Here is a 19,768-nt window from a genome sequence, read left to right as displayed (position 1 = left end):
TATGGATACCATTATTGCTCTGTGACAGCTTAAGTTAGCAGAATTATAATTATAAGGAGAGGAAAATAATACGAATTTCTAAATGTGTTAGATATAGGGATAATATTTCCCATCATTTTGAAATGCAAATAACTTACTTCCCCTAGGTCATAATCAAGCTGAATGGTTCCCATATGTTATCATTAGAATTCACTATAAATAAATTTAGAGATAACAATCTCTTACTAGAGGTGGGGCTGGCAAACTATCTTGTAGATACTGCTTGGTCTGTATACCGAAGTGAATATAACAAAGTTCTTGGTGGTACCCCTGTTCCTCTTGAAAGTAGCTTCTAAATCATATTGGAACATCTTGAATACAAGTTGGGTGTTTTCTTCATGTATGTACTGATTGATTGGAAGGGATAAATAACAAAATAGTGATACTTTTTAGCTGTGTAAAATTTCTGGTTACATATATGAAGTGCAGTAGACCCATGATTTATGCGAGTATTGCATTCCAGGGGAATTTCATGCAAGTCAAATTCACAGAGGTCAGGACGACTTTCCCCATAGGAAATAACAGAATAGTGAGGGGTTGCGTACCCCAGACATACCATAGTCATAGCTTTTATTCCCCTTTTCTCAGTGCAATTGCCTTTGGGAGGCGTGTCTAGCGTCTCACCTATGTATCTTGAGATGCCGCTACCACAATGGTGGCACAATGACGGCACAGCTCTGCTTGATTCCGCCTGCAAATCTTGTGAGGCATTCTCGTATATATGCAAATCTTGTGACTGTTTGTGTATATACGCGAATGATGCGCCTCTTGAGGGGCATTTTCCAGTCCAGGCCCTAATATAAAAATCACGTAAACGCGAGACTCGTAAGTTGAAATCGCGTAAATTGGGGGTCTACTGTACACTAATTAGAAAAAACCTTCCTGTAATTAACATTTCAGTGCACAATATCAGTTCTCAAGACCAGAGCTTTCAATGTGGTAGCTGAAATCCTTTAGTAGTTGATAGATCATTTTTCTCATTCAAGTGATATAGAACAGGAATTGCATCTGTTTTCTGTTCTTTTACTTTTTTCATTTAAATCCTTATTGCATGTATTTGTGGCACATTAAGATTTCCACTAAGCAAGAAGAGACTGAGAGTGAAGAGATTAGCAGGGCAGTGAGAGTACAATGTATGCCATGGAATCCTGTTCTGGGGTATGTTAGCCCCATTTGAGACCAGATTAGTTTAGGGAGATGTATCCATGGTGGAGAGTAGAAGACTTGTGAGAAAAGCTCCACAGTCCTGAATGCATTCCACCTTTTCTTACAACAGTGTGCCCCTGCCTGTGCCCCTTTAAAAGAGTAAGATTTTGTTCCTGGCATTAAGTGTCTAGTAGGCAAGGGTACCTGTGGAGCTCACAGAGCTCCCTTAGCCCTAGGTGCAGCATATCAGGCAGTTGCAGCATCACTGGGCACTTCCTCCCTGGAGGCTCCTTCCCCTTGCTGCTAGCGGGGAGCTGCCTTCCCTAGTTTCAGCCTGGGGTTTATAAGGGCACAGGGCCCTGCCCTTCTGGTCAGTTGGCCAGGTGTAGGTGAAGGCTAATTTGCTCTCTAGCCTGTTGCCCTGGTAACCTGCACCTTTGGGCTCTCTCCCCAGGCAGTTTCTGCTCTTCTAGGAGCAGGCACCTTAGTGCCCTGTGACACCATTGCAGATTCTAAGCTGGCATGTGGCTGGGGCAACTTGTATATGGAAAGCCACCCACTTGCTCAGTTTTCTCTTCCCTACTCCTCTTGCAGTATTTTTTTTATGTTGTTGCTTAGAGCTGTTTAATTGGCAACCTGTAGGCTGCTGCAGCCCACAAGGGGTTAAATTGTGGCCCTTGGCCCTGGCCACCATGCCCACTCCCCCCAACTCTTATTGCTCTGGCTGTAACAGCAGCCAATGTCTCTGGGTTCCCTGTCCCTCCTGTGTATTCTGCTTTCTCTGCCTGCCTCAGGGGGTGTAGCATGTGGAGATGAGAGTGGCACTGGGGCCATATGGGTGTGATGCAGCAGTGCTGGTACCTATGTCAGCTGCATGATGTGGGCCTATGATGAGCCTGTGTGGCATGTGGCCCCCAGCAGTTTAGAAGTTGAACAGCCTTGTTTGTAGCTCTTGTGAAATTTATAAGCGCCCTTGCATGTCACATTTATAGGTGGTGTATGTAGTAGATTGTTCTGGTGCCACTGGACATTACATGTTCAATAAGTGTTATTGTAACGTAGGACATTTTTCTTCTGTGAGCAGAGCAGCTAAAGGTGTTTGGTTTAAGGTGTGATTTAGGAAATTATTCTTATTAAGGAAAGCACTGGAGCACATGTTTAAGTTCTGTTGAAGTTAGTGACAGAAGTCTGTGTTTAAAGTTAAATATGTGCCTACTTGCTTTCCTTAACTGGGGCATTAGCCCATTCACCTTTAGATATTCTACTTTTAAAATTTTAAAACCCTACTGTAATAATACATGTGACATTTAAAGTCATTGGGACTTATGCATGTGCCCATTTGTTTCCGTGAATAGAGATTGCACAGAAGAACAGATTTACGTGCTTTTTCCTGCGTCAGGCCCTATCAACATAATATATTAATAACTGAAATAAATTGATTATTGGTGTTTAGATTATTATGTAAACAGAAGCTTTTATATACTTTTATTGTACGTATTTACAAAGAATAACAATGGCTTAAGTCAATAAAGGTTCTTAATGCACCGTTTGCCTTTTTTGTTAATATTACAATAAGTTAATAAAAATAATGCTCAAAAGGCAGGGCCTTACAAAGTTGAAGTTTGCATTGTGAACTTATATTACATGTCTGTATTCCTGTTATTTACTTTTATATTTTGCTACTTGTTTGCTATAAATCATAAAAGATTAACAATATCACCAAGTTGATGCTTATATGATAATCATACTGTTTTCATTTACTAAACTTTGAGTATTTGAAATAATAGTTTTAACATTACATTAATATAATTAATTTATATTTATTTAGTATTGTAATAAGGATCTTGGTTAGAAGGAGGGTCTGAAACTCTTTGTACGTTGAAATGTAATTTAGTCTATTCATTCTAATGTCAACAGAACTTACGCGAATTAAAACTACAAAAGCAAATGATAGATTCTAAATTAAAGGTTTTATAAGACTAACCATTTTGTGTACTCTGGAATGTTCAGGTCAAAGAGAGCACAGAAGAACTGCATAAACAACAGAAACAATTATCTGTTTTTTTGTCAACAACAGAAAGAAATCCAGTAGTTGCCATGGTAAGAAAACTCTCTATATTACAAGGAATTTCTCTAAGGTTTTTAAATTTGAGTGAAAACAAGATTTGTGTCACCAAGATCTTTGCTAGCTAAGCTGTATTAAAATAAATAGAATTATGCTCATGAAGAATTTGCCATGTATTTTTTCCATTGTTTGTAAATTTATGGATATGAAAATGGCATATTGTTCAAGGGTATTATATTTTTTTTCTTTCTTATTGCATATATGTCAGGTTTATACGTGTGTGGCTTTTGTTCCTTTGTTTTGACCACTGTTGTGCAGTGAACAGAAGTTTTCATGAGCTGCAATGCTTAGGTCTTTCTGTATTTTTCTAAGCAGATACAATTAATTTAGAATACATAAAAGTCTTTGGTTTGAGACCTTTTCAAAAGTGATTTTGCTGCTGTTTTCAATTTTTTGTGGCATATATTCCTTTGACGATTCAGTCTCAGATGGTACCAGTTTTAATGAACCTATCCCAGCTTTGGGGATAGGTGTTTTCTAAATATCCTAGACTGCAGAAGCTAATGAAAATAAGTCATGTAACTTTTTTTAGTATCCTTATGCTCCTCGATTGTCCCTGTCAAATGTTGGTAGGTTAGCATAGTAAGTGGTCCTTTCATTGGCTTTCTAATTCTGATATGTTTGAATTATTATTATTTTATTTGTTGTTTGGTAATTTGTTCAACAGACTCAATTTCAGTCCTCCAAATCTCCATTTTCCATTTTGCCTACAATGGCTTGTGTCTTTCTGTTTGTTTTACTTGGGCTGGATTTCCACTTGCTGAAGTATGCGTATTTGTCTTAAATAACCTTTTCATCACTACCATTTAACTGGAGGGGTTTTTATTACTTTCCTGTTTCCTCTTTTATTTACTGCTATGCATCCCTCTGTAACTCAATTATGCTGTGGCTAAACAGCCTCTATTTTATTATTAAAAAGTTGATTATCTTTATTTCTGACTTTGGAAACTTTTTGACTAGTGTTTTCATTTTTTAAAATATTTCCTTAACAGTTGTTATTGTTAAATGTTATGAATTTGTGGCCAGTGAGAAAACCATGCTTACTCTATGGATCTGTAGAGGCAGTGGTATAAAGGAGGAAATCAGTTTATTTTTAAACTGAACAAATTAAAGTTATGGAAGAACAACAGATACAGGATGAAATTTTCAGATCACCACCAGCCGCACTCTGAATTGTGTCAGCATCCAACAGATATTGCACATGATGTCTTTTCAACTAAGGATATGAGGATTTTCATGGAAATAGATAGCAACAGAGCATACATGGAATTAAATATCTAGGTGACAATGCTGGATCACTTAGAATGTATACTAGGCCAGGTCTAGTTGCAGAGGGACCTTTTCAGGCCCAAACGGAGATGCATGAGACATTTTGAAAATTGGGTGGAATTTTGGCTAAGATCACATTTAGTGACTTGAGACTTAAAATCTGTGTAAGTGCCATGTGGTGCCTGTAGGTGTTGTAGGGCTTACTACCACCATCCTGAGCTCATTTGCCTATATGCAGTGTGTGCCTGCCTCCGTTCGATGACTCGATCCTGTGCTGACTTTGCTCGGGCCACTGGCCTAACTAGCCTGGGACCCTTGTGTAGACCCTGGAGGATTCCTCGATGACTTTCAGGGTGACCCCCAAACTCATCTGCCACGACTTCAGATGGACCTTCAGTGGAGGGGGTCCCCTTGGAGGATGCCTCCAGAGTTCTCACGGGTCTCGGCAGATGCCTATGGGACTTCAACCTCCCCTACACCCGGGCCATGCACCACCCAATGAGATGGGCCTCAGGATCTTTTCAGCTGGCCCCTTTGGATGTGTTCCCTGGTTCCCTCGTCCCACTCCACAGGCAAGCCCTGCACCCTAGCCCACTCTGAAGGGCCTGGTGATGCTCAGTCTTTGGCCCTGTCCCATGTGCTCCACGGCGGATGTTGTTGGCTGTCGCTGAGTTCTCGCGTAGTTCCCCATCTCCAAGGGGTGACCCTAATTCCCCGGGTCTGGTAAAGGGTGCTAAGCTACCCTGCTCTAGACCCAGACCAAAATGAAATCTAACTGAGAAAGAGAAAAGCACGAGCTGACCACTCACCCTAGAGAAGCCCTTCTCCGCGGGAACTCCCAGTGTAACAAAACTCAAAAGAAACTCTGGAAAAAGGAGGAACACTTCAAGTGAGAGGCAAAAAAAAAAAGGAAAGCAAAGCAAAGAGGAGCACCCACAGGGTGGGAAACCCCATGACCCCTTTGCCCCCTAGGCCGGCATGTCCTCTGGTCTGGGAACCACGCCCGTACCCTGGTGGGGGTCTATCTGGTCCCCTCCGGGATCTGCCTCTCCCTAACCGTGGCATCTGCTGCTCCCCTGCCGGTTTGTCTGTTCCCCACCAGCCTCTCCCAGTGCAGGGATTTCCCCTTCCCCATGCCTACGGCTGCTACTGCAGCCAGCTTAGCTATCAGCTCCTATGGTCATTGCTGGTCTTCCCCGGCACGAAGATCCTCCACAGCTCTCTCTGCCACTGCTGCTGCTGGCCTCCCTGCCAGCTCCTTTGATCTTTGCCGGTCTTCCCCGGGATGAAGATCCCCTGTGGCTCCCTCTGCTGCTGCTGCTGCCGGCCTCCCTGCTGGCTTCTTTGATCTTCGCCCGTCTTCCCCGGCACGAAGATCATCCACGGCTCTTCCTGCTGCTCTCGCAGCTGTTGAACATGGCAGCTGGGTGCAGCCCGCCCAGTAGCTCCCTGCCACTTCCTCCATGCTCCTCGTGCCCCCACTCGCACCTGCAGGGCCAGTTTTTATCTTCGCCAGGTGATGCCTCTTCCTGACGTCACCTAGCTCCAGCTGCAAATAAATGCGGCTGACAAATTGTGTGGGAGATTTTTCCCTGGCATGCCTCCTCGCTACCCTGGACTCCTGCAACAGGTAGGTTTTTTTCTATTTTTACTTCTCCCTGGGGTCTGCCTCTGGCTGAGGCTTCCCCTTTTGTCAGCCCTGCATCCCTGGGACACGGTGACAGGGTGGACCTTGGCTTCAGATCACGTGGTCTGCCACAAAGTTGGTCTTAGGTTTTCTTGCCTGCCATGACTCTGATGAAATGATATTCCCAGGTCTCGATCCTTGTTTCTTCTGTGGGGCTCCAAACCTCTCCTTTACCCCAGCCTAGCCTCTCCAGATGGTACTCAAAAGTCTTTCTGCATCCAGGTTGCAGTACTGCCTGTTGTGCTATTGTTTGGCCCTCTTCCCTGGGGTGACCTTTGGTCTTGATTAGGTACACCCTTCCAGGGCTGGTCTTGGCCTGAGCTCAGAATATCAAAAGAAAAGGCAACCCTCCCCCTCCCCCCTAAGGAAAACCCCGGCTGCTCTCAGCCTCCTTATCAGCCTCAGTCTGTCCCCTTTCACCCGGGGTCAGGCTCTCAAATCCCAATTGTAACAATCAAGAAATCACTTAGTCTAGTCTCTGTTATGCACAGGTCTGCCCTGCTCCCCTGTGAAAAGTCACAGTCTCATTGGGATCTCTCCCATGTGCAGCAAGGCTCTACCTGTAACCACATTTTTCCTTAGGCCTCTCCTCTGGATCCTCTGCTGACACTCTGCTCCAGAGATTATCAAAGGCCGTGTGTCTTCTCTGCCCAGGCCCTCAGCTGAGGCTCCACTCCGGAGCCTATCTCCAGCCATGTGTGTGCAGGCCTCAGCCTGCCTCCTGCTCAGCGTTCCTCTGGCAAGTTTCGCAACCCTTGCCTGCCAGGATGCTCAGCCACTCCTCTCTCCCTGTGGTGCACAGGGAACTGACCCCCCTCCACCCCTCTTCAGGGCTGGAAATACCTCTGGGCAGCCTCCCTCTGCCAATCCTGAGTAAGATGCTGCTCTGGAAGTGTGGTGGCTGTTTCTCTTCCCTTCCGGTCTCCAGCTGCAGCCCTGCCAGCTCTCCATGCTGTGAGTTTTGCTTGTTTTCACTCTCTCCATCTGTTGTTGCAAGCTGATATCCTTCTCCTGACCTCCCCTGCCCAGCGTGTAAGACACCTTGCTCTCTCTCACTACTTCACATGCCACTTAGACATCTTCAAGGTGGGGGATAGCACCTGGGTTTACAAATGTAAGTCATTCTGTTAACAACCAGGTAGAGAAGTAGGTTACAAAATGACAAGAAGAATCTATTCATCTACATGGAAGAAATTCATCTACATGAAAGAAATTCAAAATATCGGCAGCTCATCATCATCTGGACTAGGTTTAAGTTTTACTAGATCTGCAACTACATGCTGTAATTAAAACTGTCTGGGCTCTGGTAAGATCCATCTTTTTGTTGTCTGAACTAGCCATCTGCCTTTGTGGCCTGATTTAAACTTTTCTCTTCTGAAGAGACCCACGTTTATCAAAGGGACAATTCATACTTCCTCAGTCTCACAAGTTGAAACTTCCTCAGTGCTCCTGACATCTGCCTGTCCCTTATATCAGAAGAATATGTGAGATTCAGGCGCTGGTTGAATCTCACTCTATGAAATTCCATAGCAATAACATGGTGCCAAGACCTTGCATAAAGTTCATTCATGAAGTGGTTTCCAACAGCAGCCTATCTGGAAAATAATGTTCTTATGCACCATGTGTAATGCCCATAGAATTACACATAGTACAGTAGGGTTCCCTAGGACGCTCAGTATTCTACAGTCCTCTACTATCACCCCACTCCAAAGAGAGGGGAGGGAGGGAAGGAGGGAGAGTGGCTGGTTCCCTGATAGCTTACCCAGCCCCCTGAGATGCTTTGTAGCACAACAAATGGATATCTATTCATAATCTCCAGGTGCAACTAGTACCCTCTGCTTACTGTAATATTATGCCACATACAGAAGTTTGCCATATCATGGGCTTTGAATTGTGAAGGAACTGAAGGAAATTCATGGCTGTTCTACCCTATATGCCCTTGCACATGTGGTGAGGTAATGTGTGTACATATGGACCTGAAAGCCTCACCCCCCCACCCCAAACTCCCTCCCTCCCCAAAAAGGCAGTCACGTGCAGAAAGTATGTGCTCATCTATAATGAGATTCATGCTAACTCAACATGAAGGGGGGCAGTCAGGAAGGCCAAGGCAGAGATGGAACTGGGACTAGCTTCCCTGATCAAGCACAACAGGAAGTCCTTTTTTAAATACATAGAGGGCAAAAAGAAGGTACTGGGTAACATGGGGCCCCTGCAAGACACTCTAGGAAATTTGGTCGTCACACCAGATGACAAAGCTAACCTATTTAATGACTTCTTTGCTTCCATTTTCCTGAGCAGAGACCAGGTCAGCTCCCCCGCACTAGGCCCCACCCAGGGGAGGTGCACCTAGGCCAAGGGTCAGTAAGGATCTAGTCAGGGAACTTCTGGAGGGACTGGACATATTTAAATCAGCTGGTCCAGATGATCTCCACCCCAGAGTGCTGAGGGAATTAGCTGAGGTCATTGCGGGACCCCTGGCATGGCTTTACGAGCACTCATGGTGCTCTGGTGTGGTGCCAGAGGACTGGAAGAGGGCCAATGCGGTTCCCATCTTCAAAAAGGGGAAGAAGGAGGACCCGGGAAACTATAGGCCAGTTAGTCTTACCTTGATCCTGGGTAATCTTTTTGAGAGAATTATTCTGGCACATGTCCATGAGGGGCCAGCAGGGGAGATTATGCTTAGGGCCAACCAATGCAGGTTCGTTAGAGGCAGGTCCTGTCAGACCAACCTGCTGGCCTTCTATGACCAGGTCACCAAATCCTTAGATGCAGGGGTAGCAGTGGACATAGTCTTTATGGACTTTCAGAAGGCCTTCGACCTGTCTCTCACACCATTCTCATTAAGAAACTGGGGGACTGTGGTGTTGACACCTACACAGTCAAATGGGTCACCAACTGGCTGTACGGCCGTACCATAAGAGAAGGCTGAGGAGGGGATCTAGTGGCCTGTTGCAAACTAGTCAGAGGGTACCAGCCGGCATTGGGGGAAGTCCCTGTTCCCCCGAGCACTACCAGTAGTGACTAGAAATAACAGTCACAAGCTGGCAGAGGGTAAATTCAGATTAAACATCAGGAGGTGCTACTTCACTGTCAGAGTGACTAGGATCTGGAACCAACTTCCAAGTGAAGTGGTGCTGGCTCCTACCTTGGGGATCTTTAAGAGGAGGCTTGACAATCACCTTGCTGGGGTCATTTGACCCCAGTACTCTTTCCTGCCATGGCAGGGGGTTGGACCTGATAATCTGCTCAGGTTCCTTCTGACCCTACCAACTATGAAACTATGAAACATCTTGAAGTACAGTTATTGTAAGGTAAGTAACAGTTCTCTCCCTTTGTCCCTAAGTTTTCAGAGAAAATTTAGTTAAATGACATTTCACTTTTAAATATATAAACTCATTATAATGTCTTATCTTTCCTGTCACAGCCTGCATATTTATTATAATTGGCATATTTCTTGATTCTTTAGCAGTCTTCAATAACAAATAAACATTTAGTTTCTCTATGAAATAAACCATGTGTCTATTAAATAGCAGTGAGGTATATGTAAAAGTGATGCATCTCTTAGCTCAGTAATTCTTTCTAGTGAAAGAAATCATAGGGACAACGATGACTACCTTTTAAAGACAACAACTTTGTTCATTTTAAATGCTACAGGTGCTTTAATTAAAGTGGCTCTGAGAGTAGATTTCTGAGAGTAGTTTCTCTGAGAGGCTGCTCTAACTAAAATGTCCCCTCCCTGGCAGAGCACATGGAAAGATGCCCATTGTTACCATGCAACTGAATAAAATAAAAAATGTGGCCGTTATTAGATATTCCTGTCAAATTTTATACTAAATGAAGAGGACTGTTTTTCCCTAAGACTTTGAATCATTAATTGTCCAGAATCTTAAGAGTGTCTGCTATCAAAATGAACTAGAAAAAATGGAGATTTTGATTAATCATGTTAAGGTGTTTGTTTTTGAATTTCTGTTGCAGTCATCTCCTAATGTAGAAAAGAGGGTGTTTAAGGGAGAAAGGGAGGGCTTTGTGTTGAAGAGGTAGTAAGGACGTCATAGAGTCTCTAGGCTTGCCTGGGGGTGGGCAGTAAGGACAGATTTTTTGGTCCTGAACTAGGGGACTCTTTCTGTTTTTGGAAGAGACTGGAAGCCACACAGCAATGTGCTTGAGATACTATTTATTTTCTTGGAGTAAGGAAAGTTTTCTGAACCTAGGAACAGTTTACAGCAGGGCGGTCCAACTGATGGCCATCTTCAGCTTCTGGGTTACCACCCAGTCACTTCTCCTCTCATCACTCTATCTGCAGCAGCAGCAGAAGTTGGGGTCTCCAAAGTACTCCTCCCTTCTTCAGTTTTTATTTCCTGCCCTCACCCCAGGGGTCAGAGTCATTCAGCCCATGGTACCGGGGCTGCCTGTGGCCCGGGGCACCCATGGCATGTGGTGCAGTGGGGGAGCCCACAGCTGGGGAGCTGAGGGTTAAGCTTGGTTGCCTGTGTGTACAGTGCAGCCATGGGGGACAACTCTTAGGCATGTGTGTGATGCAGTGGCAGGGGTGGGGTGGGGGTGGCACCTCTGTAGTGCAGTAGTAGGATTGATTGTGTGCATGTGTGGTGCATCAATTGGAGAGGGGAGCTCCTGTGTGTGGTGCAGTGATGTGGAAGAGGAAGCATGCACAGAGTGTAGCCTGGGGAGCCCATGGCTTGTGCTGGTGCAGTATATGGGGTATGGCCCCCAGCTGTTTAGAAGTTGACAGCCCTGGTATAACAGAGTTGAAGGCTCCTGTTACCACAAGGGTGAAGGAGCAGCGGAGAGCCTCAGGTGGGGAAAGTTGCTCATTATGAGCTGTCAGGGAATGGGTACCCAGGGATTTACTGATACAAGGACTTACCGCAGAACTAGTTGCACTGCACCAGCATTGTGGGCTACATAGAAGATAAGATAGAAGTACAGAAGAGACCAACAGCAGTAAGTCATCCTGGGGTTGAGCCGGCAAGCTGAATCAGGAAACATCTGTGGCAGCTAAGAAAGGTGCCTGACCAGAAGGGACCAGGGTCAGGGAGATATGTAAACACAGACCTTGAGCAAGGATGGTGCAATCTGGCCCTAGAGGCTGCAGAGGCAAGAGCTCCAGAGCAGGGGGAATGCAGGAGAGCTCTTAGCTGGCACTGGGGCTATCTTGAGGAAGGCAGAGTGCCTCTGTTGTACAGGGAAATATTACCTGGGGTAAGGTGAAGCCTTATTATGTTGGCAGTTAGACATTGTTTATGTTTGGACCCAGAGGGATTTAGTTTGCAGTAACTGGAAGACTTACTCTTTGGTTACAGTTTCAACTGATGGTTTGGGCATGGCTGACAAGGGAGTGTGTGGAGTTTGGAAGCCTAGTTTGGCTAGGAGCTGGATAAGGGCCAGGGGGCCCAGGGAGGCAGAGCCAGGGTCAGAGGGTCTTGTGCACAAGTGGGACACAGACAGGGCCCAGGGGCCCAGAGCAAAGAACACAGGGTCCAGGACGGAGCCAGAGTGGGATTATTGCCCAAGGCAGGGTGGAGACAGCCCTAGAGGGGCAAGATCAGGGCCAGTGGCCTAGAACCCAAGCAGAGGGCAACCTTTGAGGGCAAGACTCAGGCTGGGACCCAGAAGTCAGGCCCAGCATAGTTTGCCTAGGGTAAGCAAACCAATGAAAGGAAAGAGGCAGAAGCTTATAAGGCTGAGGCCCTGACAAGGGTTTAAAGGGTTGAGGTGGCCTGGTATTGGACTGGTGGCTGAATGCCAACTGGAATTTTTAAGTGGTGACAGCTGTGAGGCATGGGCACGGCTGTAGGGGAGATCAGAGTCCGTGATTCACCTTTAAGGCTAACAGGTGCCCTGAGAGAACTAGCTGGGATCTGGAGGAACTGGAGCTTGCTCTAGTTCCCATTAGGCAGGTGAATGAGATGGTGAAAGCACCTTAGAGCTGGAGCAGGGTAAGGGTTGTGTGACCATCAGGGGGCATTCCAGCCATCCCTGAAACCCGACCATGGTTGCACCCAGTCAATAGTATTGTCCAGGATAGATATTAAAAACATAGTAGTACTTTACCTTAGCTGTAGAGTATTTAGGCAGTAACAAAAAACAAACTTAGTGGCTCAACACAAGTATCAACTATAGTTAGGATTAACATGCATACTTTTTCACCAGAATAAATCCATTATTTCTGCTTTTTTCTTAAAATATATCAATGGCAGCAGCCCAGCACTCATGAGAAATGTGTACTAAAATAAGAAGCCATCATTTTTTTCAAGGAAAGCAATTTGCAGAAAGGAAGCAAATTTGTGCTTTTAACTGAGGGTAATTGTAAAGAGTGGGAAACAGAATGATCTGTAAAATTTGAAAAAAAAGCATGGTCATATTTTAAAGTACACTTGTTCTGGATAAACACTTTTAGTTATCTCACAAGTGCTAGGCAACAGGATGAAAAAAATAGTTTCGTGTCTCATTTTGGATTTTATAGTTTTAATATGTACATCATTGAATAGACAGATTGCTATTTTCCTTTATGAAAGAGAGAATTGCTTCTTTTTTCATAGATTCATAGAGTTAGGGTCAGAAGGGACCTAAGTAGAACTTCAAGTCTGGCCCCCTGCCCTGGGCAGGAGAGAATATTGGGCCCATATGACCCCAGCTAGGTAACTATCCAGCCTCTTTTTAAAGACCCACAAGGTAGGAGCCAGCACCACTTCCCTTGGAAGTTGGTTCCAGATCCTTGTTACTCTGGGAGGTGCTTGGGGGAACAGGGTCTCACCCATTCCCAGTTGGTCCCCCTGCTAAGTTTATAGATGGCCACCAGGTCCCCTCTCAGCCTTCTTTTGTGAAGGCTGAACAGGTTCAAGTCCCATAGCCTCTCCTCATAGGGCCTGCTCTGCTGCCCCCTGACCATGTGAGTGACACTCCTCTGCTTTCTCTCAATGCTGTCCACACCCCTCCTAAAGCGCGGTGCTCAGAACTGGATGCAGTACTCCAACTGTGGCCTGACCAACGTTGTGTAGTGGTGGAAGATCACCTCCTTGGCTCTGCCTGTGATGCATCTGTGGATGCATGACAAGGTGCGGTTAGCCTTACTGACCGCATCCTCACATCGGCAGCCGATGTTCATTTTGGAATCGATAATGACTCCAAGATCTCTTTCTGTCACTGTGCTTTCAAGAAGGAAGTTCCCCAGCCTATAGGTATGCTGTTGGTTCTTACTGCCCAAGTGCAGTACCCTGCATTTGTCAGCACTGAATCCCATCCTATTCTCATTCTCCCACCCGTGTAACCTGTCCAGGTTCAGCTCTATCCTGTCCCTCCCTTCTAGCATGCCCACCTCACCCCAAATCTTGGTGTTGTCAGCGAATTTGAACATGGTGCTTTTCACCCCCTCGTCCAAATTGCTAATAAAGAAATTGAACAGTATGGGCCTGAGGACTGAGCCCTGGGGGGCTCCACTGCTCACATCCCTCCAGGTCAAATATGACCCATCCACCACCACTCTCTGGGTGCGGCCCTCCAGCCAATTTGTGACCCATCTGACTATGTAGGTGTTGATACCACAGTTGCCTTGCTTTTTAATGAGAATGGGATGGGAGACAGTGTCAAAGGCCTTCCTGAAGTCCAGAAAGACTACATCCACTGATTTTGTGACCTGATTGTAGAAGGCAGTCAGGTTGGTCTGACAGGACCAGCCCCTAATGAACCCATGCTGGTTGCCCCTGAGCATCATCCCCCCATCAGTCCTTCTCAGATGTGCTCCTGGATAATTTTCTCAAAACCTTCCCCAGGATTGAAGTAAGACTAACGGGCCTATAGTTGCCCGGGTCCTCCCTCCTCCCTTTTTTGAAAATGGGGACCACATTGGCCTTCTTCCAGTCATCTGGCACCTAGCCAGAACACCATGAGTGCCTGTAAAGCTGTGCTAGGGGCCCCTCGATAACCCCTGCCAATTCCCTCAGAACCCTGGGGTGGAGAGCATCTGGAGCTGCTGACTCGAGCACATCCAGCCTCTCCAGAAGTTCTCTAAGTCAGTCCTCCCTGACCTAGGCCTGACGGAGTCTCTTCTGAGTCCATTCTGAATCTCGGCTGGGGAGTCCCAGTCCCTGCACAAAAAAATGGAGGCAAAGAAATTGTTAAAAAAGGTCTGCCTTTTCCTCTGGTGCAACTACCACATTACCAAGCGTATCCTGCAGGGGCCGCACATTACCTGGTGCCTTCCTCATACTCCCTATGTATTTAAAAAAGGACATTTTGTTGTCCTTTATGCTAGCCCTAGTTCTGTATCTGCCTTAGCTTTTCTAACAGCCCCCTACAGACCCGAGCGTTGGAGGTACAGTCCTCTTTGGTGATAGCCCCTCCCTTCCACTGGGTATATGTCTCTTTTTTGGCTTTCAGGCATTCCTGAATGCTTTGGTGAGCCAGGGGGGCTTTTGAGCACTCTTGGCCCCCTTGATTCTCATTGGGACTGCTGCCCCTTGGGCTCAGAGGATCATCTCCTTAAGGAACGACCACTTGTCTTAGACACCCCATTCCCATACCCTCCAGGACCTCAGTGCCTCTCCTACCAATCTCCTCAACTCATTGAGTTTGGCCCTCTTGAAGTCAAGGGCTACTGCCTTGCTGCAGGCCCTTGACACCCTGCACTGGATAGTGAATTCCAGTCACTCGCCGAGGTGGTCAAGAACCTGGAGTCCCCTCACCAGGTCATCACCGGTGGCCAGGACTAGATCCAACAGGGCATTCCCCCTGGTGGGACTGTGCACCTCGTGGGTTAAGTGAGGATCCTGTATCTCAGCAAGGAACCTTTGTGAGTGGTCCGACCTGGCTGACTGCTCCTCCCAGCAGATGTCTGGGTAATTTAGATCACCCATGATGACTACATCCCTTGCCTTAAGTGCCTCCGCAAGCTGACCCGAGAATTTGCGGTCCAGCTCTTCCCCTTGGTTGGGTGATGTGGCAGAGCACCTTTGGGGTGCTCACCACTTTAGGGCTCTCAGAGGCTCTGAGGGGAGCCTCCTTGGAGGATCAGAAGGGGAAACATCCCCCATGTACCATTTAAAGGGGGATGGTATGTGGCAGGGCACTGTTGGTGCCTGCCACTGTAAGACTGGGGCCAAGCAGCCAGCAGGAGCTTAATTCTGGTGACCATTTTAGAGCTCAGGCCACCCATATAAATAGGGCAGTTCGCTGCTGGCAGCCCAGGCAGCAACAGTAAGGGAGGAGCTGTAGGGGATGGCTAGGAGGCTCCTGGTCCTGGGCATGACCTAAAACTGCACCCTGCCAGGAGTGGGTGGCCTGGTGGGGCTCTCAGTAGCGTGGAAGCCCCCAGGAAATTCCAGGCCAGTTACTGCCCTGGTGAAGGGCGGGTAGGGTACCTTAACCCGAGCCCTCACCTTTGGGTGGGTTTGCGTAACACTGGAGGCAGCTGGGGCCAGGCACGGCTACAGCCACCTGAGCCCTGTGGGGTGCAAGACCCCAAGGAGGGAGAGTGGGGGCCAGGCATGGCTATGGCCACCTGAGTGCACAGGGGAGGGAAGCCCCATGGCCCCAAGTGAGGGGGAAGAGATGAGTAGCCCCAGTGAAGGGGGTGGTGGGGAGCCCCGAGTGAAGCAGGATGAAAATGAGGACCCCAGTGAGGGGGTGGAGATCTGGAGCCCCAGGTGAGGGGGCAGTGTGGGGCCCTGAGTGAGGGGGGCAGAGATGAGTAGCCTCAGTGAGGGGGGCGGTGTGGAGCCCTAGTGACGGGGCAGAGATGAGGACCCCCAGTGAAGGGGGAAAAGAACCAGAGGGCTGAGGGCCCAGTACATTTATATACACATAGAGTTGCCCCTGGAAGGGGCTAGAGTACGCTTAGACCTGGTTGGGTAATTGGCTGGCCACTACCCAACTGAGGGTCACAGGAGAGGCCCAAACGACTGTACATCTGCCTCCCAAGGACTAGCTAAGCCTATGGCCTAAGGGGCCCACTCCAAGAGGGAGCAAGGCAGGATGAGTCAGTATGTATGAAAGAGACCCTGTGAGAGAGGGTGGAGTGGGAGAGGCAGGCGGTATGAATGTGTGTGTGACTGAGGCCTGATAGCGTGGCCTAAGCTTGATCTGGCTGTAGGCCAGGAGCACTATAACATCTGGATGCATCTGCGAGGCATGGGCTGTGGTGTAAGGGAGGTACAAAGCTGCAGATAGTGCCTCCCTGGCATCGGGGCATAAAATGGGCAGCCTCCCATTTAATTAACATCCTAATTAATAAGAACAAGGCATGGCAGGTGAGTCAGGTGGGAGGCGTACCCAAAGGCAAGTGGCGAATTTAGCACTATGGCTAGGTGGGGAGACCCGCTTTACCACAGGTGGTCTGTAGTAGACCTCCACCATTAAGTCCCTTTTCCCATGACCCCCCTGTATTCTGACCCAGAGCACTTCAGCCTGCCCCTCCTCTGACCCCATCCTGTTAGTTGAGGATGTGTATTGTTCTTTGACGTAGAGTGCCACACCCCGGCCTTTCCTCCCCATTCTATCCCGCCTGTATAGTCTTTAGCCCCTAATGTTTACCGGCCAGTCGTGGGATGAATCTCACCAGGTTTCTGTGAGCCCCACTATGTCTGGGTTTGTATTAGCTATCCAGAGGACGAGTTCCTCCTGCTTATTCCCCATGCTATGAGCATTAGTTAGAGGCATTTAAGGCCTTCTATTGGTGCATGCACCCCCCCCCGATTCTTAGGACTATCCAGACCTCTGTCACTTACCTGGATACTCCTTGTGCATGTCACCTGTCTTGGCTGGGAGGAGTCCTCATGTCCTCCTGTGTCCCCATCCCCCAGTAAAGCTAATTTAAAGCCCGCAGTATGAGATCAGCCAAGCTGGAAGAAAAGACAGCTCTAAGGTGCTCTCTCCTTCTCATTCCCCTCATGTAGTGTAGTGTTTTAAAATGGAAAGATTTAGAAGTGATTTCTAAAATGCCATTTGTTCTTTCTTTTTCACCTATAATCCTCCACAGCTGGTTCATTAGTCCTTACTTGAGTATATAATGATGACCAGATGCTCAAAATTTAAACTTCTGGTCCTATGAAATGGATGACTGGGTTGGCTTTGCCAGAGACAGCAGGCCTATATAAACAAGTATAGTACTGCACCTAGTAATATCAGATATGCATAAAAGTACCTGTGTTAAAACAGATGGATATAATGATTTGCTTACAATGTAAATTTTATTACTAGCATTGACAGATTAAGATGAATCATAGATTATGTCCATAGATGGATATATTTTTCGAAAAGTTAGTTTGCTAGTTCTTCAGAATAATACTTCACACTGTCCATACTACTATGCATACAAATAAACATTTAGAATTATTTTTGCCAGGAATAATCAATCAAAATATGATAAAAATAACACAATGTAGAATTTTTTTTATGTACCTGGTGTATCTAAATTCTCCTTAAAATGTTATTTTTAAATCTGGAATCATCATTGGCTTTGAAATTTAAACCACATTTTATTTTCAAAGACTGTCCCACTGTTCAGGACAGATTAAATGTTTATAATCTAGCTCAAAATTGGAAGGAATTTGGTGATACAGTGTGTGTTTGTGTGTGCACGCAATTTATCTGTTATCTACTTACACACAGGCTGTGTCTACATGAGTGTGGATGTTTGTTTCCTTGGGGACGAGACACAGTGGCACCTGTGTGACACACCCGCTGGCCTGCAGCAGATTACCCCAGGTGGGGTTGGGTAGGCTCAGGCCAGCCCAGCAGCCTTACTTGGGTACTGGTGGCTTCCTGGGGCTGCAGCAGTGGAGTTCCTGCCATTTGGAGCCTGGCCAGCAGCTGAAGTGTGGCATCGGCCAGCCAGGCTCTGGTTTGGGCAGCACATGGTGCCCTGCGTATGTTGCTCCACTTCTTTTTTGCACAGGTTTTTCTGAACCCGGGATTTCCCAGGGTCAAACCTGCCCCCCCCACACACACACTCTGCTACCCTGTAGCGCAAAGAACAGCTGAATGTGCGGTATGTGGCATTGCAGACATGTCTGCAGTGCCACATACTGCACGGCTAGCCGTGCTTGTCTGGATGTGGCTACATACGTAAAGGTAAGGTTTCAGTTCTACTGCTTATATAGAGTTGTTTACAAAACATGGTTTTCACTAAAATGTTTATAACATACTGAAAACAACCAAAGTAAAGTCTACCAAGAAAATAAAATGAAGAAAACATCTATTAAATGTGAACTATAAGAAAAGTTGAAGTTAGCAGGCTTAATCTACTTTTATGTTATAATAATGAAAACTGCTAGCTGACTCTATTAAAACATTAATAGTGTACTGTACTGGTGAAGAAGACTTAATTAAATATAATCTTTTATAGCTGCTAAACACTCTCACTACATTATGTTTAGAAAGGGAGAGACTGCTGACTGGTACCTAACATTTGATTTCTCTGCCTCTAGAATATATGTACCGTGACAAAGTTTATATTATATTATCATGTAGGATTTCATGAATTTTTAAAACAGATAGAATATGGCAATAAGTTATTCAGTAATTACTAATACTTTTTTTATCTACAAGTTTATCTACAAATTAGGTTTTATTACTTGTACCAAACATTTTTCAGTAAAGTGGATTAATAATATTATTTATATAGCACCTAAAAGTGCTCCGTGGCAGATGATGATTTTATTTTTTGGAGTTAGTATTTGGGTTGATGAAGACATAGCAAGTATGTTTGTCTGTGAGGGAAGATGACATACTGGACCATTTATTTCTTTTTTAACATCCCACATGAGTCTGAGTTTTTCTTCTTACAAAATTGGTTCTAAAACAGAGTACATTTTTATGACTAGTTTATGAGATTTTCAAACTTTCAATAATTTAAAAAAGACAACATTCTAATTTGTAGTTAATTCAGATCTTACTAGCAATAATATATTTTATGTAGCTTAAATGTTAAAGAAGCATTGTGCATGTTTAATGTTTTATGTACCTCATCTAAAACTTTTAAAAAGTATTTTAAAAGGTTCTAAAAAATGTGATATAATACTTGCTCACTGTAGAAGGCTTTTCACACTGTCTCCCATAACATTGTTATTAGTAATATAAGGAAATACAGATTAGATGAAACTACTAGATGGATACCTAATTGATAATATCATAATGCTCAAACAGCCATCATAAATGGCTAAATGCCTATTAGGAGGAGGTATCATGATTTTTATTTTGGAGATTTACTGCTTCAAAATTGAATCTCTAGTATTATATTGTTTTCGTGTCAAGGTAGTATGGTGAAGCATGAATCTATAAGCAAGAGTTGGGATTTTTTTATGTTTTCAGTATTTTTTTAAATAAAAGTATTTTCATAAAAATCTAACAAGTTGGAAGAACATTTCATCAGGAAAATTTCCTAGGTTCATTATGAAATCTCTGGTGAGGGAATTTGAGAAAAACAGACACACAAATCCCACTTTAAACATGGATCTCCTGTATCTCAGAACTTCCCATATCTCAGG

The 19,768-nt window shown here is 45.6% G+C and overlaps 1 protein-coding gene across 1 annotated transcript in view; it reads left to right on the top strand.

Moving 5' to 3' along the window:
- The window catches only part of STPG2 (sperm tail PG-rich repeat containing 2), a 556,360-nt gene that overhangs the window by 170,059 nt on the left and 366,533 nt on the right, over positions 1-19,768 (top strand). The window contains exon 10 of the mRNA XM_090034782.1: positions 3,196-3,285. Coding sequence (XP_089890908.1) covers positions 3,196-3,285 — 90 coding nt within the window. The remainder of the gene's footprint in view (positions 1-3,195; positions 3,286-19,768) is intronic.

The sequence above is a fragment of the Crocodylus siamensis genome, chromosome 2 (assembly GCF_052110815.1).
Source record: "Crocodylus siamensis isolate JL-2025a chromosome 2, ASM5211081v1, whole genome shotgun sequence".
NCBI lineage: Eukaryota > Metazoa > Chordata > Crocodylia > Crocodylidae > Crocodylus > Crocodylus siamensis.
The sequence above is the reverse complement of the archived record's forward strand: the minus strand, read 5'-3'. Positions and strand labels throughout refer to the sequence as shown.